The sequence below is a fragment of the Triticum aestivum genome, chromosome 4B, assembly GCF_018294505.1.
Source record: "Triticum aestivum cultivar Chinese Spring chromosome 4B, IWGSC CS RefSeq v2.1, whole genome shotgun sequence".
In the NCBI taxonomy this organism is placed as follows: domain Eukaryota; kingdom Viridiplantae; phylum Streptophyta; class Magnoliopsida; order Poales; family Poaceae; genus Triticum; species Triticum aestivum.
Window position 1 is genome coordinate 6898280 of NC_057804.1, and position 24065 is coordinate 6922344.

At 45.9% G+C, this 24065-nt stretch overlaps 2 protein-coding genes across 2 annotated transcripts; both read right to left on the reverse strand.

Annotated features, from left to right (window-relative positions):
- Positions 1–290: 290 nt before the first annotated feature.
- Positions 291–3523, reverse strand: LOC123090526 (60S ribosomal protein L10a). Its single transcript, XM_044511832.1, has 6 exons — positions 3392–3523; positions 3234–3281; positions 2191–2410; positions 1457–1622; positions 780–985; positions 291–586 (listed from the first exon to the last, which is right to left on the reverse strand). Exons 2-6 carry the CDS (start codon positions 3236–3238, stop codon positions 533–535), a joined length of 651 nt encoding a protein of 216 aa, XP_044367767.1. The 5' UTR covers positions 3239–3281; positions 3392–3523; the 3' UTR covers positions 291–532.
- An 836-nt stretch (positions 3524–4359) lies between these two features.
- LOC123090523 (calcium-transporting ATPase 7, plasma membrane-type) lies at positions 4360–7558 on the reverse strand. The gene has a single exon (XM_044511830.1). The coding sequence runs from the start codon at positions 7423–7425 to the stop codon at positions 4516–4518; it is 2910 nt and encodes a 969-aa protein (XP_044367765.1). The 5' UTR covers positions 7426–7558; the 3' UTR covers positions 4360–4515.
- Positions 7559–24065: the final 16507 nt, after the last annotated feature.

Consider the following 24065-nt stretch of genomic DNA (forward strand, 5'->3'; position numbering starts at 1 on the left):
CAACAACTCCTATCAGTCAGGTTGTATCTGATTTGTTGTTGATCCCGCAATGCGAGCTGCTGAACCTCTCAAGAATAGTTAATTTGATCGTTCGTACTGAGGGTTTGAGAAATTTCAAAAATGCTGCTGCTAGCTAGGCAGAGGCTGAAGTAAAACCAACAGTCGAAAGCATCAGGATTTGCCAACTCTGCACCAACGGATCGAGTGTATCCAACAAGTTATGCTAGTCATATAGAAAGGCACGACGGCAAACAGATGCGTCAGAGACCCGACAAACATACAAGGGTACAAAACATGCAACCACAACATTATATATAACAGGTACTGGAATGATCTTGATGAAACATAATGTTCCATCAGAATCACAACTCAGGGGAAACAGTAGTGGTCTTTTCATCATCTTCATTAACCAGGACACGCGCAAAATTCGATAAAAACTACGACGAGTAGACATATTTGAGCTTGAAACATAGTAAGGAGGTCCAGTACTGTAGGTAGCATTGATATAGGGTGGGGCGGCAGGGGCACGAGCTTAGAACACCCGGACCGGCTTCCCCATGGTGCTCTTGATGTACAGGCACCTCACCTGCAAATGCAAAGGAATAACCAATGTCATGTCATATCCTGTCCAACTTGAGTCTTTCGGGCAAAATCACTTGCACTCGACGCGGGAGCAGACGGGACAGAAACTCAGAGGGTGCAAGGTTTCACTTGAACTCTGGCACGGGAGAAGACAAAAACAGAAGCTCAAGAGGGAGCGAGGTCTGAACGGGACTCACGTTCTGCCAATTCTTCTTGAGCAGGGAAACCAGGAAGTTGACGCTCATCTGGATGTTCTGCTGGATCTGCTTCTCCTCCATCGACAGGTTGCCCACCGCGACGCCCATGCACAGCACCTTCTTGAGCTGGAACTTGATTGTGGCTTTCGTCTCATTCACCTTGGCTTCCAGAGACTCCTGGTGAGAAACCAGGGTCGGGAACTTTCCTGCAATGCCACCAGCACACACCACTCAGTTTGCAGGATCAGAACAAGGATCATGAAGCTGTCTATGTTATGTGCAACAAGGATAATTACAAACTCTCTTCAGACAGGGCATAGCATATTAGAATTGCCATATAACACAGCTAAGCTCTACAAAATACCAACAATAGATTAGCTGTTCTATAAAAGCATGGACGCTAATGAATTGTCTGCAACTGTGCGCAATCATGTGGAAGACCTGACAAAAGAGGCCCAGCATGCTTACAAGGTTCAGCAACCAGTAGCAGATAATTGTTCACAGAAATGATAAACCCATAAATATAACAATTTCTAAGCCCAAGACAGAAAAGATATAAAGAGACGCATCTACATGAAGACATGACCAAAGAAAGGGTATGCTAACTTCTAACCGCGAGAAGTAAACAACCGAGCTGAGAGACAAGCAAACTAACAGAGACAAATCAGGATACTTGCCTGCCTTGTTGAGACCAGGACCAAGGAGACGTGGAATCTGCTTGATGATAGCCTCCGAGGCCAAGAAAGCATGGTACTTCTTGGCAAGCCTCTTGACAAGCTTCTTGTTCTTGTTCATCTTCTTAAGAGCTTCAACATCCATGGAATCAAGACCAATCTTTTCAGCCTGCAATCAGGAGAATAAGCTATGAGAAAGGTTAAAAGAACATTGATCCAGCTATCACTTCAAAGACTACAGTTGTTACATACAAATAGCAAAAGACTAATCTTGTCATATTAGCAAGGCATGGGCGGAGCCACTCATTGGTGCTGGGTTCAAGTGAACAAAATAAATTTAGCATATCACTTGTAGAATAAACTAGCTTAAGACTAAGCAAAGAACCAATCCCACTGTTTAGCAGAGCTGGACCCGATGAATAATAATCCTAGCCATGCCCCTGTAGCTAGACACCGATACAAAAACAAAGGAAGGTTCTGGCATTTTGACGGCATGATGCAAATAATAACTCATGTGAAGAGTAAAGTGCAATCGCAGTATCACACTACTATCATCTTAAAGAGCACACAATACTAGCATGCAAGAAAAATTCATCAGATGTAACAAAGTTATCAGCACAGCTCAAATTCTCACGAGCAGCGATTGCTCACGGCGCGAACACGATAAAACTAACATCAGCATCTATGTTACAGAGGAAAAGGAGAACTGACTAGCAGTAGCAATAAAAGGTCCATACCTCTCCCACATGCTGGGCATCACCGAGCATGCAGACCCTCATCTTGGGGCGAGGGACATGGGGCAGCTTGACGGAACCGCTGAAACGCTTGTCCTTTTGCGGGTCGTAGTTCTTGAGGCCGATCTGGAGCTCGACCGTCTCGGTGAACTTCCTGTTCTTCTCCTTGGCGTCCGCCACCACCTGGGTGATGGCCTCCTTGAGGGCGTCGGTCGATAGCTTACTGCGAAGCAGAGCATATACAATGTCAAAACAAGAGCATTCGAATGAAGCGCAAAACATCCCACACCTAAACAGCGATTGCAACTACACACGGAAGTCTAAAGTTGCAACCAACTGCTGACGAACTACCTGGCAAACCAACTTGAAAACGGACATACTTTGGCTATCGAAAGGTAACAGATAGTACACGAGCAGCCTACGCTGCATCACACGGTAGCCACAAACCATGCAAATCCAAGAGAACCAGACTAGGAACTGATACGAACCGAACCACCTCATGTTAATTGACGGCCTAAAGGAGTATAAACACCCGACTGCTTACCAGAGCAGCAGCGGTAGATTCTTCTACAGCTCATAGATGCAAACAGCAAACCCGATTACTACCATTACTCCAGAGACGAAACCGGTAACTTCTCACAGTAATATCCAAGACAACTTAAAAGAAGAACTGCTACCTGCCAAACTCCAAGTGTTAATCACCGCCACAAAGGAGTATAAACAAACCCCGTCTATTAACCGGAAGAGCGGTTGGTTCTAGACCTCATAGATGCAAACAGCCAACTGATTACCACTCCAGCTGCGACGAATTTGGTAACGTGTGTTAAAAGTAACAGACAGCACGGGAACAGTGTCTGATCCAATCACAAAATCATGTATGTAAACCCCAGGTAATTAGACGCGCGAGATCCATCTATTATCTATCTATCCATCTCGGATCTCTAGGAGGCGCTAGATCTCCCAGCACGAACTACATCCGACGGTCGTTCTCGCGGGAAACCAATCAATCGAACGGACGGGGAAGCGGGGAACGGCGGCGGTGTTACCTCATGGCTCGCCGCGGGGACGGGTTGATTCGCCGGTCGCCGGTTCACCTGCGGGGAAAGGGATAGACAAACACGGTGAGATGGCCGGCGGCGGAGAGCGGGCGGTGCGGACGAGGTCGAGAGGGGAGCGGGCGGCGGGGCCGGAGGGGATGGCCTACCTGGTGCGGCCTAGGGTTTGCGGAGCGGCGGCGCGGGGAGGAGGACTGGCTGTGGCTCTCGTGGCCTGTGGAAACCCCAGGCTTTGGGGGAGAGGGATGCCGTGGCGGCTGCGGTTGCTCCCTCGGCCGCTGCCGGCCGTTGGATTCGGCGCGTGGATGGAGCCACGGCCGTCCGATCGTGGGCCGACGCAGCGTACGACGTGGGCTGCCGAAGCTGGGAGTGCATTTGCCGGCCCAACGAAAAGTGCGAAACACCCAGCTTCGGATTTTTGTCTCAAAAAAAAAGACTGCTTCGAATTTGATTTAGTACAATCTAGTTTTTCTCAACAACAACAAAAAAAACACTAGTTTTTCTTTTCATTTGATGAGGAATGGTTTACAATCTAGTTCGAACTGGGATTGTTTTTCCCGGGTGCACAATCTAGTTCAAATTTTGTATTTCCTAGCGCACATATCCGTGCATCAGAACAGGAAAAAAAAAGTTCACACGCCCCCTAGCCCAATGAAAAAGGCTAAAACATTGCCCACCCACACACACGGCCAACAACACCAAGAAAATCCCTGAAATCTTTCATCGCTGCCACACTTGAAATGACATGATAAATGGTGTTGCTCAAAACTATAACCATGGCATGAGTCTGTAAGTATATTGAAGGAGTCTAAATATACGTACAGACTCATGCCACGGTTAGATTGTATGTGTGAGAGCAACCTTCGATCGTAATCACAAGGGTCAACAGCCTGCAGAGCCAATCCTGCAAAACAAACTCATCTCTTTGACCCTGTGATGTTTCGAAGAAAAAAAAATGCATACGTACATATAAATTTTTAATAGAGTCGACCCTCTATTAGTTTCTCTACTGTATTCCATCGTAGTTGTCCTCGGCGCCTCGAGTATTACTTCTCAAATGAAATTCCACATCAATTATTTCCCGACACACGCATTAATAATACAGATAATTCCAATATTAAGTTAAATAAATAAATAAATATTGAATAAATGTTGAAAGCAACATAAATATATACAGGACTCAGCCGAGCCATGATGAGTCAAACCTACACCGTATGGCGTATACGAAACACAAGCGCGCATACAGTATGGATACATATGTATATATAGTAGCCTAACATAATGCGTTGGCGTGTGATGAGCTCCTGCACGGCGATGTCACGGGGATGAACTTGGCGGCCATGGCGACGGGCCACGACACGGCGGCCATGGCGACGCAGATGCCCCACTGCCCCAGGCCGAGCCTCTCAGCGCCGGCGAGCCTGCCGAGCACCTCCACCATCACCACCTGCAGCACGAGCATGCCGGCGATGAAGACGAGGAACATCGTGCTGCTGCTCGTGAGCACCCCGGCGAAAGCATTCTTCTTCTCCATCTCCCGCGTGTTGAACTTGTTGAACACCTGGCAGAGCACGTAGACGTTGAAGACCATGGCCTTGGCGTCGGTGCCGAGGACGTCGCGGCCACGGTACTGGAGCGCCAGCAGCACGGCGACCTGGAACGCCGCCTGCGCGGCGAGGTCGCGCCACATGGCGTTGCTGACGAGCGGCGCCGTGCGGGCGACGGGCGGGCTGTCCATGAGCGCGTCGCTGGGCTTGTCCGTGGCGACCGCCAGCGCGCTCAAGGCGCCTATCACAATGTTCACCCACAGGAGCTGCTCGGTCGTCAGCGGAGTGTCGCCCGTGGTGACCGCCGGCACGAAGTTGACGACGATCGCCACGACGTTTACGGTGAGGTAGAACTGGACCATCTTCTGGAAGTTGTTGTAAACGCAGCGGCCCATCCGGATTGCGGCGACCACAGCGTCGAACCTGCCCTTGAGTATGATGATGTCCCTGACACTGCCAGCGACACGGGCGCCCGGGGCGCGCATGTACAGCACCACGTCGGCCGCCCCGAGCGCCCGCGCGTCGCTGGTGCCTTCGCCGGTGGTCACGGCCACCACGTGCCCCTTCTGCTTCAGCCGCTCCACCAGCACCTGCTTGTCGCCGGACCGCGACCTCGCCATGACGCGGAGCTTGTCAACCATCTCGAGCTGGCGCGCTGGCGGCATGCCCACGAACTCGGGGCCCTCGATGACGACTCCATTGGAGTCGTCGCTGGACATGATGCCGCACCCGTTGGCGGCCGCGCAGGCCGTCGGAATGTTGTCGCCGGTGACCATCTTGACAGCCACGCCCGCCCTGGTGCATGCTTCAGTGGCGGCCTTGACCTCTGGTCGGCACGGGTCGTGCAAGCCGACCAAGCCTAGCAATGTCAGACCCGCCTCGTCGTCGATCTCTGATGGCTCGGTGCGGTGGACCTGCTTGCAGGCGAAGGCGATGCACCGGAGGCCTCGGGCCCCCATGTCGTTGCTCACCTTCTCAAGCATGTTCCGCTGCTCGACGCCGAGTTCACGCGCATCTCCCCTTGTGTCCACGTACATGGAGCACCCCGCCAGGACGACATCAGCGGCGCCTTTCCAGTGCGCGAGCACCACGCCGTTGGCATTGTCCCTGATTACGGCCCGGCTGTGCTTCCGGTGAGAGTCGAACGCCTCGACTTCTAGGACACTGAAGCTCCTCCTGAGCGTGGCGGCGTCCATGCCGAGGCACGCCACCGCCCACGACAGCAGCGCCTTCTCCGTCGGGCTGCCCGATATCTCCGGCGGCGACGCGTTGTCCGGCATGTACACGCTCCCGGTGGTGTTAAGGCCGGCTCCCTGGCGCAGCAAGTTCACAACGCCACCGGCGATCGCCGTGGCGGATGAAGGCTGCTCAGCGCCGACCCAGAACTCGGCCACGCTCATCTGGTTCAGCGTCAGCGTTCCAGTCTTGTCGGCGCAGATGGCCGTGACGGACGCCATCGTCTCCAAAGCCGACAGACGGTGGACCAGCGCGTTGTCCATGACCACCGGCTTCATGGATAAGGTGAGCATCAGCGTCGCCGCGAGCGCGACGCCCTTGTCCAGCAGCGGCATCATTCCCGTGCCGCAGCCAGTGAAATGGCGCGCGGTGAGCACGGTGAAGGCGACAGCAGCGACGGCGTCGGCCACCTTGCCGACGGTCGAGGTGTGGCCCTCGAGACGCTCCTGGAGCGTCGCCGGGTGAGGGTCTGTGTGGCTCCTCAAGGCCTCGCCCAACGACGTGTCGGTGCCGACTGCGGTGACGAGCATGGAGCCGTGGCCGTCGAGCACCTTCACACCGGAGGCGAGGAAGGGGTTTCTCTCGGCTTGGATTTCCACCGGGCCAGGGTGGGGCTCGTCGACCCGCAGGCCGTGGCCATGGAGGAGCACCCCGTCCGCCGGCACGGCGTCGCCGCTTCTCAGTATTACCACATCGCCCACGACGACGTCGAATGTGGAGACCTCCTGCCTCCGGGCGGCGCGGACGACGGTGACGACGGTGTCGGCGGACTCGCTGGCCAGCTTGTCGGCCCGCCTGGCCTGCCTATGGCTGCAGACGGCCGTCAAGCTGGAGACGAGGAACACGGCGAGGAAGAGGCTGGCGCCGTCGTACCACCCGTCCTTGAGGCCGTGCTCCTTGATACCGACGCCGAGGGAAACGGCGGAGCAAACGAGGAGGGCGATGAGGAAAACGTCGCTGAGCGCGTCCCGGACGTGGCCAAAGAAGCTCTTGAACTCGGGCTTCGGGCACGCGTTGACGCCGAAGTCAGCCTTGCGCCGTCGCACGTCGTCGGCGTCCCCGGCGATGCCCCGCTCCGGGTGGGAGGCGAGCTTGGCTGCGACGCCGGCGCCGCCACCGAGGCGGCGGAAGCACTCCTCGTCCATCTCCTTGAGCAGGCGCTTCAAGGAACCGCCGTCGACGTCGGCGGCGGCGGCGGCGGCAGCAGGGTACCACGAGTCGGCATCAGCGTCGGAGTGACCGTCGTGGTGGTGGATCGTGATGGCGGTGTAGGAGGTGCTCCGCCTCACGACGTGCCCAAGCCTGTTGCACGCCCGGATGGCGTCCAACGCCTTGCGCCATAGATTCGCAGGCTGCCGCCCCGCGGCGATCGGGGTGTCCGCGCGGCGCTCCATGTCCATCCGCTCGCAGAGATTGAGAGCAATTGGTAGTGGAAGCCAAGCAACGACGATGAGAAGATGCAACGGCTGGTTGAGTGGGTGCGGCGGGGGAGATCGATGATGGGTCACTATTTGGTCAAGAGATGAGAGGCTTGTGTCGTGGTTGCTGTGAAGTATGATTGCATTGCATATATCAATTTCAATTTTCAAGGTATGAGATAGCTAACCGGGCTTGCTGCTCGGTTGTGTCGTGGTTGCTGTGGCCGATCCAAGAGCGAAGGCACGGCTCAAACATATATAGTACACGGTGTGTGTATGTGTGTGTTGTGTCGCAGCGTTGAGCCGCTTCATCTCCCGCCTTGGTAAAAAGGCATTGCCGCGCACCAGGGAGGGCGGCACGTCGGCTGGAAGGCTACACATACAAGTGTTGTTTAGAACGCATACACGTGTTTTTTGAACCGTGCTAGCTAGGGTATTGGCCATGGACTTGAAAGATATTTTGGAGGATCACAAAGGCCCATTTAGAGGACAAGGCCATAAGGGTCTTTATGAAATCTTAAAAAAGTCATGTCAGGCTTAATTATCGCTTAACCTGCTAGGTTCCAGCCACTAAACACACGACCCCACTCCCTGTCCTTGGAATTTCATGTCGGCAAGGCGCGGCATCCTAATCCTCCGCCTCACTCGTTGCGTTAAATTCGTAATCATCATAGTACGAGGAAGATGGAGAAGCTTCCCGAAAGATTGCAACTTTACTCATCATTTTTGCAAAAGAAAGACTGCAACTTTTCCTTTTTGAAACGATCCACTGCCATACAACCGACACTTTTTTAGACGACACGCGTGCACCATTTGTACTTTTTGTTCCTAAAGCATCTGACGGTGCAGAGCAATTATCGGCTGCATGCACATCGTGCGCATAACACCGTGTGTAACATCAATTTCGTTTTGAAACATGAGTGTGGTTGCACCTGCTACAAATGTAAAAATATATTTAAAAGTTGAAATAAAAATCGGAACAAGCATTGTCTAGTGTACTACTCGCAAGAAAAGTTTCGGCACAAATTAACTTGATTTTGTGACTGTTCAACAAGTTTTCTGGTTTATCATTTTATGAGCAAGGTTTTTCGGTTTTTGTCCTTTTAACACAAGTTGCATTGCATTATGAGACGGATGAGTATACCTATTATTGTTTATGTGATCAGCAGAATTTTTACAAATACTATGTATGATCTAAACAATGGGTGAAAATCAGTTTTAGTTGACACAATATTTGAAGTTATGGGGAAACTGTACAACATCCAATATATAGCTTATAAATTTGCCTGGTTGTTATGTTTGATATTGGTCAAGACGTGCATTGCACGTGCACACTTACTAGTATTGGCAAAAAGGACAGAATTGCAGGCATGAACTGTGTGAATAGAAAGCTTAATATGTTGCTCCCAAAACATTATATTACACGTGGAATGCCACGAAAGTCATTCTGTCGTGAGAATTTACACGTGGACAAAAAATTGCAAGTGCAAATTGAGCACTCCAAAACATGATCTTTTGCAACAAAGCGGGATCCAATCTGGAGGCGAATGCAGCCCAGACGGACGGACACGCAGCACGCAGGGACAGTTTCTTGCCGACGGATATGTGCGACCTGCTCCCCACTCCCGTCCTGTAGTTCATGATCGGTTTGGAGACAGACGGACTGAAATGACGGCGCGCGGGAAGCACTTGCATTGCACTGCACGGTGGCTGGCGACGGCTGTGTGATGGATGGCGACGTCGCGCACACTCTCCCGTGCGGACTGACTGAAATGACGTCGCGGAGGGAGACGACCGCGCGCCCCCGGTCATCCATTCGCCCGCCGATGTTGACGACGGCCGGCATGGCTGACGGCGCTCGTGGACATGGGATCAAGTCGGCAGCCCGGCAGGAGACGGGGGAGCCAGTGGTTATGGAGGCGAGCTGGAAGACGGGGGCGACGCGTTGGTGACGTCGTGGGTGGGCGGCGGCGATGCCAAGCATGCGCGCGCGATCCGGCCGACGGTGATCCTGCTGTGCAGGGAAAGAGATGGGCTTCCATAACTTCTTCTCGCCACCACGGTTGGCGCCTCAAGGCCGCGTCTGGCTTTCGGTGGCTATCCACGCCAAGGAAAAGGATAGCCACAATTTTGATGTGATTTAGGAAGGCGGTATAGCACGGACAAGGTGAACCGCCGTCTTTGTGGGAGCCGTTCTCATTGTGATCCAAGACAAGTTGGTTGAAGCATATCTCCTAAAACGGCCGCAATAATGTTCGTTCATGTAAATTATATCCGAATTTGAATGAAATCCGCCCGATTTGAGCGAGTTTCGTCCGATTAGTTTGAATTACTGGCCGAATATATACGGATATGGTCGGATGACGGACTTCCGCATCCGTGTACATGGATTGATCCCCGGCAGGGCGACGGTCATGGGACGAAATTTGCGGCGTATGGTCCAACTCAGGCAGGGCATAGCGCCCCGTGCTCGGCGTTATGATGCAAGCATAAGCGCTGTGGAGAAAGCTTAGAGGGTGCTTGGATACAAGGGACTATTTTTAGTCTGACTAAAAATAGTCTCTTTTAGAGGCTAAAGTTCCAAGCACCCCTGACTAAAGAGAGGTTAGGACTAGTCTTGAGGCTAAAATCTTTTAGTCATGGGAAACCTACTAAAATATGTATTAGCTCTCTCTCTCCTCATTTAATTCCTCTCCTTAGTTCTGGATTGGAGGGTTTGGAGGATAATAAATGCTCAATAACTAGATTTTAGTCTCTTTAGTATTTGGATCCAAGCATGGGTGAGACTAGCAAGTTTTAGTCCCACTACTTTTAGTCATGGGACTAAAACGTATCCAAGCATGCTCTTAGATCTGAAATTAATTTGAAGGCAAAATCAAAATCGTGCTAAACTTTTATTAAAGGGCTAAAACAGTAATTCTGGCCTAGAGTCGATGTCGATAGTCCCTCCGTTTTCTTAATTATTACGGCGCTAGATCGATGTCTTGTGTTCCGGCGCACGGACGACGACGGCCGGCCAGACGCGGGATTAATATGTTGCCTGGCGGAATCCGTTTTCTTCTCGTCATCGTTAATAAGAGCGTGCGTGGCAGACGTCGTCGTTAATTCGGTCACATGTGATGACGAGAAGCTCAAGGCCGCGCGCCGAAAGCTCCATTTCTCGACATGTGTTTCATGTCCACTACTGGTACTCCCTTGCCACCTTTCGATGGACGGAAGGAAGGAAAGCAATAGCTCAACACTAACTTTCACCTGGATCCTTTTTTTTCTTGGAGCATTTCATTCCATTAATCAACGTGCCTAGCGACGAAGCTGCCAACAAAAGACTGGCAAAGCTAGGGGCAAGACCCGACCATGCAGCTTGGGGTACAAACTCCACCTTCGACCCATACAACGCACGAGTGACTGCAACCTTGATCCGTCTTCTACCCTCGTGACGATGATTCGTTATTTTTGGGAAGCGGCCCCTACCGGTTTTTGAAGCTTCTAGAAGCTTTCGGTGGTTTTGGGAAGCTTATGACCGAGCTATTTTCTCTTTTTTCCCTCTGGACGGTTTTTACACGGCCTTTTCCTTTCTTTTATTTTTTTGTTTTCTTTTTTGTTTTTATTTTCTATTCCTTTTTTAAAAAGTGTGAACTTTTTCCAAAATCCATGAAATGTTTCCAAATACTTGAACATTTTTTAGAAAATTCATGAATTTTTTTCAAATCGATGAACCATTTACAATCTATAAAAAGAAATCTAAAAATCCGTGAACTTAATCAAATGCACGAACCTTTTTTGAAAAAATATGCTAACTTTTTTCAAATCCATGAACTATTTTTCCTTGATAGACTCTTTTCCAAACTGTGTTTTATATTCAAGTATACTAACATTGTTTTTCCAAATTTATGAACTTTTTCCAAAATCCATGAACTTTTCTCAAATTCTTGAGATATTCCCCGACCTACCGCCGAAGAACGACCACACATGCACCCCTGTCACTAGGCGCATGATTGGGCCGGCCCAAGTGCGGCAGGGGCGCACCTGTTTTATTTCCTTTTTCTTTCTTGTTTACAATTTCAAAAAAATATTACAAAAAATTTAAAAAATGTATTTCACAAAAAAAATCGAAATTTAATAATTTTCCGGAAATTGAAAAAATGTTCAAATTTCCAGAAGGAGTTCACGATTTTGAAACATATTTGGGAAATCAAAACATCTTTCAGGATTCAAAAACTGTTCTTGATTTTCAAAAGTCAACTTGTATTAAAAAATGTTCATGAATTTGACCAATGTCCAAAACAAAATCATGTTTTTGACCAAATATCTGGGAATAGGAAAATGTTCTTGAATTCAAAAATTGTCCATGATTTTGAAAAACAAAATTGTGTATTAGCGAAATGCTCGTGAATTCATAAAAAGTTCATGATATTGAAAAAATGTTTAGAAAGTCATTAATTGTTCATGGATTCGACAAATGTTTGTTATATTAAAAAAATCACGTATTAGAAAATCATCATTTTGAAAAAGAAATTATAAAATGTTCAAAGATAAAAAAATGTATTAAAAATGTCAGCAAACTCAAAATATGTTTCTAAAAATTGAAAAAAAATGCAAAAATGGAAAATAAAGAAAAAATAGAAATAAAAATAGAAAATGAAATTAAAAATGAAATAAAGATAAACAAAAGAAGAAAACAGAAGAAAAAACAAATAAAGAAAAAGGAAACCTGGTTTAGGGAATGTTCCAGTTTTGACATGGCATGAAAAAATGGACCGAGGAGACAGACGTTAAGTTAGCCGGCAACCCTTCCTCTTCCTACTAAGTGGTGTTGGCGTTTCGCCGAATACCTAGCAGGTACACACTAGTAGTGTTGATGGTGCAACTTGGTTGCTAGCTTGATGCCATCGCCGGCGAACGGCGGCTTTGCTGCACACGGTCGACACCGCCGTCGTACGTGCTCAGGGTCAGCACCCAGTTCTTCCCCCGCTACTACCTTCCCCATTTGCATCTTCCAAAGAACTGATGATGACCACTGTGCCTCGGTCGCCACTCCGTTCCGCCACAAGCTCGATGCTAGCGAGCTCCGGCTACGCCCGCGACCTCAAGCACCACCATGGGGGGGGGTATCTAGTGCACTAGTGTTTGTGCTGCTACCTGTTGGAAATATGCCCTAGAAGCAACAATAAAGTAGTTATTATTATATTTCATTAATCATGATAAATCTTTATTATTCATGCTAGAATTGTATTGACCGAAAACTTAAATACATGTATGGATACATAACAAACACTATGTCCCTAGTAAACCTCTACTAGACTAGCTCGTTGATCAAAGATGGTTAAGGTTTCCAAACCATAGACATGAGTTGTCACTTGATAATAGGATCACACTATTAGGAGGATGATGTGATGGACAAGACCCATCCGTTAGCTTAGCATATGATCTTTCAGTTTATTGCTACTGCTTTCTTAATGTCAAATACATATTCCTTCGACCATGAGATCATGCAACTCCCGGATACCGGGGAATACCTTGTGTGTTATCAAACGTCATAACGTAACTGGGTGATCACAAAGATGCTCTACAGGTATCTCCGAAGGTATCTGTTGAGTTGGCGTGAATCAAGATTGAGATTTGTCACTCCGTATGACTGGTAATACAACATCACGGTAATACAACATCACAAGAAGATTGCAAGAAAATTGACTAAGGAGTTAGTTGTAAGTGCATCTAGTGCCCCTTAGTGATTTTGGTGTACTGAAGACTTATAGGTTAAGGGACTAATGTGTTTATGAGTGTACACAAGTCTATAAGTCTATGAGGAGTTTGATATTTACAGGGAAAGTCGACCCCTAAAAATGAATATCTTCGACTGAAGATTTTGGTATTTCTGAAGACTTTCATGAAGACATTGAAAGTGAAGAAATTGGTGTATCCATGACGACTTGATATTCATGCGAGGAATATGAAGCTTGAAGACTTTGTTTTCATAGTTTTGTTTTTCTCTTTCTTGAGTCATAGGAAACACCGTACTGTTAAAGGGGATCGAGGAAATACTAAGGAAAAATTTCCAAGTGATGCTCAACTCAAAATCCTAAACCTATCAAACCCTTCGAGTGAAGCCTTTGGAAATCTCATACACTTCAGTCACTTTCTTCAGTGACAAAGACGAAGTTCTTATGGTCGCTGAGGAATTTGTTCTGACTGAGGAGTTAGGAATTCGCCAGTGCGGATTGCCTACACAGTGAGGAACATGATAGCCCTGAGGAATTTGAGAGTCAAATTTCCGACCGTTGCTGTGCTTCGCGCCAGCTGTCCCAAAATATCTTATCCACCTAACGGTCATATCAGACAAGGGCATTTATGTCTTATCATGTCGGGCTGCTCCCTAGGCTATAAATAGCCGCCCCCTACAACCACTAGCTGGTTGGCTGCTCCAAGAGAAACTGACACTTGTCATTTGAGAGCAACCAGTCCTCCGAGGACTTTGAGCGAAAATCATCGAGTGAGGAAAAACCCAAACCCAAACACCTGCAAACCCCAAAGTGATTGAGCATCACTGAAGAGATTGATCCTGCATGGATCCGACGCTTGTTACCTTTGAAGACTGTGCTTCTTCCAGACGGTTAGGCGTCATGGTCTAGAGCATCCAAGAGAAATTGTGGATCGCCGAGTGACCGAGTCTGTGAAGGTTTGGAAGTCGCCTGAAGACTTACCACGAGTGATTGGACGAGGTCTGTGTGACCTTAGTTCAAGGAGAATACGGTGAGGACTTGATGTCCTGAGCTGCGTGCTCAGCGACTGGGTGCCCGGGACTGTGTGTCCTCGAATTTAAATACTCACCCGCTCCAACCAGACGTACAACTGAGACAACAGTTGGAACTGGTCTACCAAATCATTGTCTTCACCAACCTTACTGGTTCTATTTCCTCAACTCTTTCATTTCCTCATTACTGTGTTGAGTGATTGTTCATATCTGTGTTTGAAGACTTTGAGTGAAGACTTTCTCAATTTCCTCGGTTTAATTTCTTTATTCTGTTTGTCTTCATCTTGTGTTATCCTGTGATTACGCTTTCTATACTCTGTGCTTGTCTTCATTTCATCATGATGATCATGCCTGTATTCTGCTATGCTTACTTCTGAGTACTTATTCCGCTGCAAGTAGTTCTTCGCTAAGGAATTTCCTCACTAACAAATTCCTCAGTGAAGAATTCATAAAAATCGCCTATTCACTCCCCCCCTCTAGTCGATATAACGCACTTTCAATTGGTATCAGAGCAAGGTACTCCCTTGTTCTGTGTGATTTTGGTTTAACCACCTGGAGTTCTAGTTATGTCGACCGCGAGTATGATCAAGGTCTCCGCTGGGTGTCCTACCTTCGATGGCACGGACTACCCCTACTGGAAGAATAAGATGCGAATGCATCTTGAAGCAATTGATAACGATCTCTGTACGTTGTGGAAAATGGTGTTCCCTCAGTCACACCTTCCCTGAATGCTGCTGATGTGAAGAGATTCAAGCAACTCGATTCTCAAGCGAAGAATATCATATGTGGTCATCTGAGTAAAGGGCAGTATGGTAGAGTGAGTGCTTTGGAGACTGCTAAGCTTATCTGGGATAGGCTCTCCAAAGTAAACGAAGGAGTCTCAACTCAACGTGGCTCTCGTGTTGACGTTCTTCGCAATCTCTTCAACCGCTTCAAAAGACTTGACGATGAAAATGTTCAGCAAACCTTCGATCGCCTCACTGATATCTCAAATGAGCTTCAAGCGCTCGGTGCCACTAACATCACCGACCATGAGGTGGTGAAGAAATTGCTGAGATCACTTGATTCTTCATTTGACACTCTGGCCCTGATGATTCAAGAGCGTGCTAATTATAAGTCACTAGATCCCGCTGATATCCTCGAGAGGCTAAATACTCATGAGTTCCAACTTGCTGAAAAGAGAGATCTCTATGGTTCAAGCTATGGCAAACCACGTGCCTTGAAGGCCAAGGTTGTGTCTGAATCTGAATGTGAAGACTCTGATAGTAGCCTTGGTGATCCTGAAGAATTGAGCCAGGAGCTAGCACTGCTCGTGAAGAAGTTCCAGAAGTTCTCAAGACATGGTCGCTTTGGAAAATCCTCAAGGAGCAGTGATTCCTCATCAAGTGACTATAAGAGAAGGCTATGCCACAAATGCAAGAAGCCTAGTCACTACATTCAAGATTGTCCTCAGTGGAACAAGGAATTAAAGAAGAAGAAATACAAGGATTACAGTTCTGATGATGCCAAGAAGAAGAAGAAATCTTCAAAGTCTTCATCATCAAAATCCTCAAAGTCTTCATCTCACAAGAAGAGAAGCTCCAAGAAAGCTCGGGCATTCACTGGCAAGGAAATGGACTCTGAAGCTGAATCTGAGGAACATGAGGAAGAGGAGGCATCCGAGGAGTTTGAGTCAGGTATGGCAAGTCTAGCTCTTGCTACCGCATTTGTCAGCAAGTCTATCTTCAACTCTGAAGAAAATGGCAACACCAACAACGCTGATGAAGATAATGATGACTACGCTCCCACCTATTGCTTCATGGCAAAGGGTGCCAAGGTAACTAAATACCCCTCCTCTGAATCTAGTGAGGATGAATCTGATGAAAATCTTAAGCCTAGCTACTCTAAACTTGCTAAGATTGTTGTGAAACAACAAAAGGCTATTGAAAAGCTTCAAAACATGCTAGACAAAAATGATGATATGTTGGGTGATGAAATGGATCGCACTAAAGACTTAATTGAAAATCTTTAGAGACTTCACTCTAAGTTTAACAACCTTCAAGTCATCATAACACTCTCTTATCTGATCATGAGAAGCTTTCTTATGAATTTCTTCAAAGAAAGCAAGTTCTTGAGAAGCTAAGAGTGAGTTATGAAGATCTTCTGAAGGATCGCGATTCATTACTTGCTCAACAAATCAGCGCTACTCAGGAAGAATTTGTTCCTCCATGCTTAAAGTGCATTGAACGTGAATCTGCTAATTCTTCATCTGAATGTTCAAATGCTTCAACTGTTACAAATTCTTCACCTGCCTCTACTATCACTAATTCCTCATCTGAGGACATTGCTAGTATCACTAACAATGCAGGGCTGAAGGAATTGTACACGACAGGCATGTAGAAAAGCCTCAAAGGGCATCAGATTCTTTGTGATGTGCTCAAAAAGCAGATCCTCAACAGAAACCCTAGGAAAGAGGGTATTGCCTTTGAGAGGAAACTCAATGCTGATGGAACATATTGGAAGCCTGAGCAGTACCTGATGACGGGAAAAATGGCGGGCGTGAAACACGCGTCCACATCATTGATACAGAGTGAAATTTAAATGCATAAAATAAAAAAATAGAGTCAAACATTGCAGGTACTATATTTCCAGAACTCTTACATTTGCATAAAAGTTCTGTTAATTACATCTCCGAAGAGAAAACCCCTGATTAAGAATTCCAACATATATATTACATAGGATTACGTCACATTCCTATTACAACATACTACAAGAGAAATCCTCCTCGCGGTTGACGACGAACTCCTTCTTGGTGAGCTTGAAGTTTGGTTCCGTGCAAGTACTCCTCTATGATTTTATGTGTGATGTTTGGGAATATATTTCCTAGCATGCAACCATTTGTGTGTGTTCAACCTCATGTATATGCAGAACGCAGGTTGATTTTAGCTATGCATAGTTGTATCCTACGTTTCGCATATAGGATACGTATATATTTATCTTTGGGAATTTTATATGACATCTTTGGTTTTGGTGGCATGGATATATGTGACATGCCAATTTTAATAAGTTTTGCATCATCACACTACTACTATCATCACGCGACACTGATGTGGTGCCCGTGTGTAGCGTAACGGACTGAAGCTTTCTGACACAATCTTGATGCTTTCTATGGTGCATGTGATATGTGTCATATTTTGTTGACTTTGACTTCATACGGTATCAAAACTAAGCACGCGGTGCAATGATATGACACACACGTATAGCTTGACCCGAATGGAGTTTGTTTATGATATTTTTTATTTGTTTAAAGCCTATGTGGGCTACATGAAATATGTGTTATCATGTATTTTGCATGAATTTTGTATGCATATGTGAATGTGGAGTGAACTTATTTTTTATGAAGTTCTGCTTTACCTGTATTACTACTAACACCGCGTAGCACTAATATAATGCCCGCATGCAGCGTAACCAAGCAGAGGTTTGTGGAGCACTTATGGTGTTGCGTGAGTCATGTGACATCTATCATCTTTGTTTATGTTTGTACCTTACATGGTATTAGCACTAACTCCACGTAGCGTCATTTCATTGGCGCTCGTGTGTAGCATAACCCACGTAAAGTAAGTTTGTGATATCCATTTGTGATGATGCTAATAGTTTAGGCTCTTATAGCATTGGAGCATTTCATGACATATTTTTATTTGACTTTGGACCAAATATGTGGCCTGAATACTTTGTTTAGTTTTCTCTTACTTGTATTACTACTAACACCGTGTAGCATTACGATAATGCCCACGTGTAGCACAACCAAGTAAGATTTTTTTTATGATGCGACATGTTCTATCATTCATCTTGCATGATTTTGGTTTCTAGGTGTGTATCATGAACACATTTTTTGAATTGAGTCTTGCCCTGCTCGTATTACTACTAACACCGCGTGGCATTAAGATAATACCCGCGTGCAGTGTAACCAAGTGAGGGAATATATTTTTATGCTCTTATTTGTATTGCAACTAGCGTGACACATAATGCTCGTAGCGCAACCAAACAAGAGATTATCATGAGTTTAGTTTAGTGCGTTCATAATTTCATTCCAACTTAGTCATATCCGTTTTTTTATGATGACCAAATTAAGGCATTTTTTATATGAGGTTTTCGTGCCCATGACACTCTTGATTTGTATCCATGTATAGAGACCAAACCAAGGAACGAGGCGTTCATCTTGGCTTGTATCGCTAAAGGGACCGAACCAAGACGGAGATCAATAGGATGAAGCGCACGCAACATTTAAAGGAACCGTGCTTACAAGAACCATGCATGCTCCTTGACTCGTACCGCGATGGCCGAGCCGAAGGCGAAAATTTGGGATAGATATAACATGCTCCTTGGTTTGTACCGCGATGGCCGAACCAAGGACAAAAATTTGGGATGAATGCAACATACTCTTTAGTCTGTACCAAAATGGCCAAACCAAAGACAAAATTTTAAGATAGATTAAACCATGCACCTTAGTCTGTACCACAATGGCCAAACTAAAGGGAAGAATTTTGGAAAGATAAAACGTGCCACTTGATTCGTACCGGTGTGGCCGAACCGAGGGCTGTAGTTTTAGAAGAGGAGGAAGAAGAAAGCTCCCTGACCTGTACCGCAATGGCAAAACCAGAGGCTAAAAGACAGCCATGAGTCTCACCTTTCAAACCTCCTACACGCAGGACGCCTGCCTCCTTCTCTCCTTCTGTGCTACTGTATGTGTGTATGATTTTTAGCAGAGGAGAGGAACGCACTGAGAGCCGACCTTAGAGCATTCGAGTGATCTGGTATTTATAGGGGAGCGTGGGAGTGAAACGCTGGTGCCTAGAGGCTGCGGCGCGCGTGGAGTGTTTAACATGCACGTCGCCATCGTGCAAGACGTGGGAGCACGCCCACGCTCTTTGATCGTGGGATCATGGGAGTGGGGCTGTTCCTTTCCCCTTTGTATTCTATTTCTTTAATCTTTAATTAACCGGCAAGGTCCCATTAGCCAGTTACTTTGCAGACATGGTCTCTTTTAATTGAGGCGTATAGCACGGTTGGGCTTTGGCCCATTGCACCTAATACACATGCATGCATGTCTATGCATGGGATCAGGAGGAAGGAATCCATTACGTGTCTGGCCATACAAGCTATCTCATGTACGCACAGCTTATACATGTCCGTACGTATGCATTGTTAATGAATCAATGGTATTCATTTAGTTAATACACAATGGTATTTCGGTGGAGCCGCACTTGTACGTGTTGTATTTCGCCGGCACTGGTGTCGTCTTTGACTCTGTGGTTTTATTGTAACATTAGAATTCTACTGTCCGTGATGGTATATACGTATGTAAGTTATCTGTCCTCTGTAATTCCCTTAGGACAAAAACTTGATGTTTATTTGTCTTGCCATATTTTATAATTGTCGCTTTAAAATGTGTGCATTATCAACGTTCGAATATATAATATGCCTATTTTTGTCGGTCGTCGATTTGAGCGGTTGATTATATTTTCTTAATTGATTCTTTTCATTATAGAACGGATTTTTGCCGTTTTGCATTTATATTTATGTGGTCTATGCATTTTATTTTATCTTGGACAAAATCCATGTCAACAGTACCCCAAAACCTCATGGATTGCTGCAAAGGGACCTCCAGTTGATCCATCTAACTTATCTCGCTTTACATGTGAATCTCCTCATTCTTCTGATGAGTCATTTGACTCAACCTATAAACTGTTCAAAAATCAGAATGGTGAAGTATTTGCTAGATATGTTGGCACTAACTGCAGGAACGGTTCCCCTATGAAGAAAATCTGGGTCCCCAAAAGTTATGTTGAAAGTCTTCAGGTGAATGTCCTCATGACACCACCTGTGAAGAATAGGAACCCCAGATCCAATTCTTCATATGGATCTAATTCTTCACATGGATCAAATTCCTCAAATGGATCAAAGTCCTCACATGAACATCATTGTGCTAACAACTTTGTTTTGCAGGGTAGAGCTAAGGGCTATGAATATGCGCATTATTCTTCAAATCATTATGTTCAAAAGTCCTCGAAAATTTTTTCTGCTTATTCATATGCTTACCCTAACCCCTATTATGTGAAACGAAATGGATTGGCCTCTATGCCACCTTTCTCATATGGTGCTCGCAGAGTGATGAACTCTTTGCCACCCCTTCAGATGTGGGTGTTGAAGAAAAAGAACTAATTTCTTCTGCAGGGTCAGGTCTCCAGACGTGCTTTAACGTCTGATGAATTTGCTGGGGGCTGACAAAAATTGCCTGAAAGGACGCAGGTGAATCATGATGAAATGAACATTCATTTCGCACGTCCTCACACTGCTTATCAGTGCTATTGCTTGATGAAATTGAACTGATGAATTTGACGTCATATTCTTCACTGATGAAGTATATGAGTTTGTAAGATGCACTAATTCATCTGCAGGATGATCAGCCCAAAGCAAACGAGTGGGTCCTCGATAGTGGATGTACAAATCACATGACTGGTGACAAGAACCTATTGATGGATGCTCCCTTATCACCGTCACATCTGAAGCATATCATCTTCGCTGACAAAGGCAAAAGTCAGGTATTGGGTCTAGGTAAGGTTGCGATCTCAAAGGATCGACACATGGACAAAGTCATGCTTGTCGAGTCCTTAGGATACAACCTCATGTCTGTCTCAATGCTTTGTGATCTCGATATGGTTGTTGTCTTTGGAAGATATCGTTGTGTTGTGATCATGGAAGCTGACCATTCCAAAGTCTTCGAAGGCTTTAGGAGAGGAGATCTGTATATTGTTGATTTCTCTACAGGACCACAACCAGCCGTGTGCTTACTGGCAAAAGCTTCAGAAGGCTGGCTATGGCATCGACGACTTGGTCATGCTGGCATGAGGAATTTGCACACACTTGCGAAGAAGAAGCATATCATTGGCATTGAGAATGTAAAATTCCTCAAGGATCACTTATGCAGAGCTTGTAAAGCTGGAAAGATGACAAAGGCCAAGCATCCCGCGAAGACTATCATGACCACTACACGTCCATTCGAATTGCTTCACATGGATCTCTTTGGTCCTAATCATTATTCTGCCGTTTCAAATGATGCATCTCTATATGGCTTTGTTATTGTTGATGACTATTCTCGTTACACATAGGTACACATTGTCACTTACAAACATGAAGTGCAGGAAATCTTCAAACGATTTTCCTCGAGGGCTTCAATCAACTTTGGTGTGAAGATCAAGCACATCAAAACTGACAATGGGACTGAGTTCAAGAATTCCAATCTTGATGGCTATCTTGATGAACTTGGTATTACTCATGAGTTATCCGCTCCTTATACTCCTCAGCAGAATGGCGTCGTGGAGCGCAAGAACAAAACCCTCGCTGAAATGGCTCGCACTATGCTTGATGAATACAAGACGCCTCGTCGATTCTGGATTGAGGCAATTGATACTGCATGCCACGTCATCAATCGGGTATATCTTCACAAATTCTTCAAGAAGACTGCCTATGAACTCCTCACTGACAAGAAACCCAATGTGAGTCATTTCAAAGTCTTCGGTGCTAAATGTTGGATTAGAGATCCTCATCACAATTCTAAATTTGCACCCAAAGCACATGAAGGTTTTATGCTTGGTTACGGAAAGGACTCGCACACCTACAGAGTCTTCAACAATGTTCTTCATAAGGTTGTTAAAACTGTAGATGTGCGGTTCGATGAAACTAATGGCTCGCAAAGAGAGCACCTATCTTCTATGATAGATGAATCAGCACCTGAGGATTCTATCAAGTTCAAGGCTACTGAGGATGTTATTCCCACTCAAGAATTCATTCCAGAACATGAAGAAAATTGAGCTGGTGCACCTGATGAAAATGCTGAAGAAAATGGTGCCGAAGAAAATGCTGATCAAATTCCTCAACGACAACCAGCTCATCCTCGCATTGCAAAAGAAGTGCAAGTTGAAAAGATTATCGATGACATTCGAGCGCCAGGTCCTCTCACACGCTCAAAAGCTTCACATTTATCTAACTTTTGTGGGCACTATGCTTTTGTCTCTATCACAGAGCCCACTAAGGTAGATGAAGCATTTCTGGAGCCTGAGTGGATTCAGGCCATGCAAGAAGAATTACATCAATTCGAGCTCAACAATGTCTGGGAACTGGTCAAGCATCCAGATCCTCGCAAGCATAATATCATTGGCACAAAGTGGATCTACCGCAACAAGCAAGATGAGAATGGTCTTGTGGAGAGGAATAAGGCACGACTTGTGGCTCAAGGCTACACACAGGTTGTAGGAATTGATTTCGATGAAACTTTTGCACCTGTTGCTAGACTTGGGGCTATTCACATATTACTTGCTTATGTTAACCATCATAATATCACTTTATATCAAATGGATGTGAAAAGTGCATTCCTCAATGGTAAGCTTGAGGAAGAAGTATATGTTGCTCAACCCCCAGGTTTTGAAGATCCAAAGAATCCTGACAAAGTCTTCAGACTCAACAAGGCCCTCTATGGCCTCAAGCAGGCCCCTCGGGCGTGGTATGATACTTTGAAGGAATTCTTCGTGAAGAATGGCTTCACACCCGGTTCACTCGACCCTACTCTCTTTACTAAATCTTATGATGGTGAACTGTTTGTGTGCCAAATATACGTCGATGATATTATCTTTGGCTGTACTGACCAACGCTATAGTAATGAATTTGCCTATATGATGAGTGAAGAATATCAAATGTCTATGATGGGAGAGCTGAAATTCTTCTTAGGTCTTCAAATTCGTCAACAGCACAATGGCATATTCATATCTCAGGAGAAATACCTCAAGGATGTTCTGAGGAAATTCGGCATGCAAGATTACAAAGGCGTCAAAATTCCTATGCCCATAAATGGCCATCTATGCACTAATGAAAATGGTATTGACTTTGATCACAAGGTATACCGCTCTATGATTGGATCTTTATTGTACTTATGTGCATCTAGGCCAGATATAATGCTTAGTGTTTGCATGTGTGCCCAATTTCAAACTGCACCGAAGGAATCACACCATAAGGCTGTGAAGCGTATTCTTCGATATCTAGCTCACACCAACACTAGGATTATGGTACCCCAAGGGCTCCACTTTTGATCTCATTGGATATTCTGACTCTGACTATGCTGGTGATCGTGTGGACCGCAAGTCAACATATGGTACTTGTCATTTCCTCGGACGATCTTTGGTCTGTTGGTCCTCGAAGAAACAGAACTGCGTATCACTGTCTACTGCAGAGGTTGAGTACATTGATGCTGGTTCTTGCTGTGCTCAACTGCTATGGATGAAACAAACCCTCAAGGACTATGGCGTCAACGTGAAGAATGTGCCTCTCCTCTGTGACAATGAGAGTGCAATCAAGATTGCTCACAACCCATTTCAGCACTCGAAGACAAAGCACATTCAGATTCGTCATCATTTTCTTCGTGATCATGTGTTGAAGGGCGACATCTCCATCAAGCACATGAAGATTGAAGAACAGCTGGCTGGTATCTTCACAAAGCCCTTGGATGAGAAGAGATTTAGCAAGTTGCGGTGTGAGCTAAATATCCTAGAATCTTCGAATGTTCTTTGAAAAAGGACACTCATCCTAACACTTATGCAAAATTGATGACTTAGATGTGCAACACATGAAGAAACGTTTTCTTCGATCAATGAAGAATAACACTCTAAGTGTGAAGCAATTAATGAAGAACTTGATTCTCAGAACCCTACGACAATTGTACGCGGTGTCTGAAATCATCATTCTTATACGGTGGGTCACGCCACCACCAAAGTTGAAAATCTTCATTTTTTAAATTCCTCAGTTTTGAAATTCTTTCGTTTTTCAAATTCTTCAACTTTGC

Bases quoted from the DNA above. Each gene is read 5' to 3' on its own strand.
- LOC123090523 (XM_044511830.1), bottom strand. From the start codon at position 7,425: ATGGACATGGAGCGCCGCGCGGACACCCCGATCGCCGCGGGGCGGCAG.
- LOC123090526 (XM_044511832.1), bottom strand. The intron at 986-1,456 runs GCAAGTATCCTG...GTGGCATTGCAG, and splicing joins TCCTGGTCTCAACAAGGCAG to GAAAGTTCCCGACCCTGGTT. The intron at 587-779 runs GTGAGTCCCGTT...TTGCATTTGCAG, and splicing joins TCAAGAAGAATTGGCAGAAC to GTGAGGTGCCTGTACATCAA.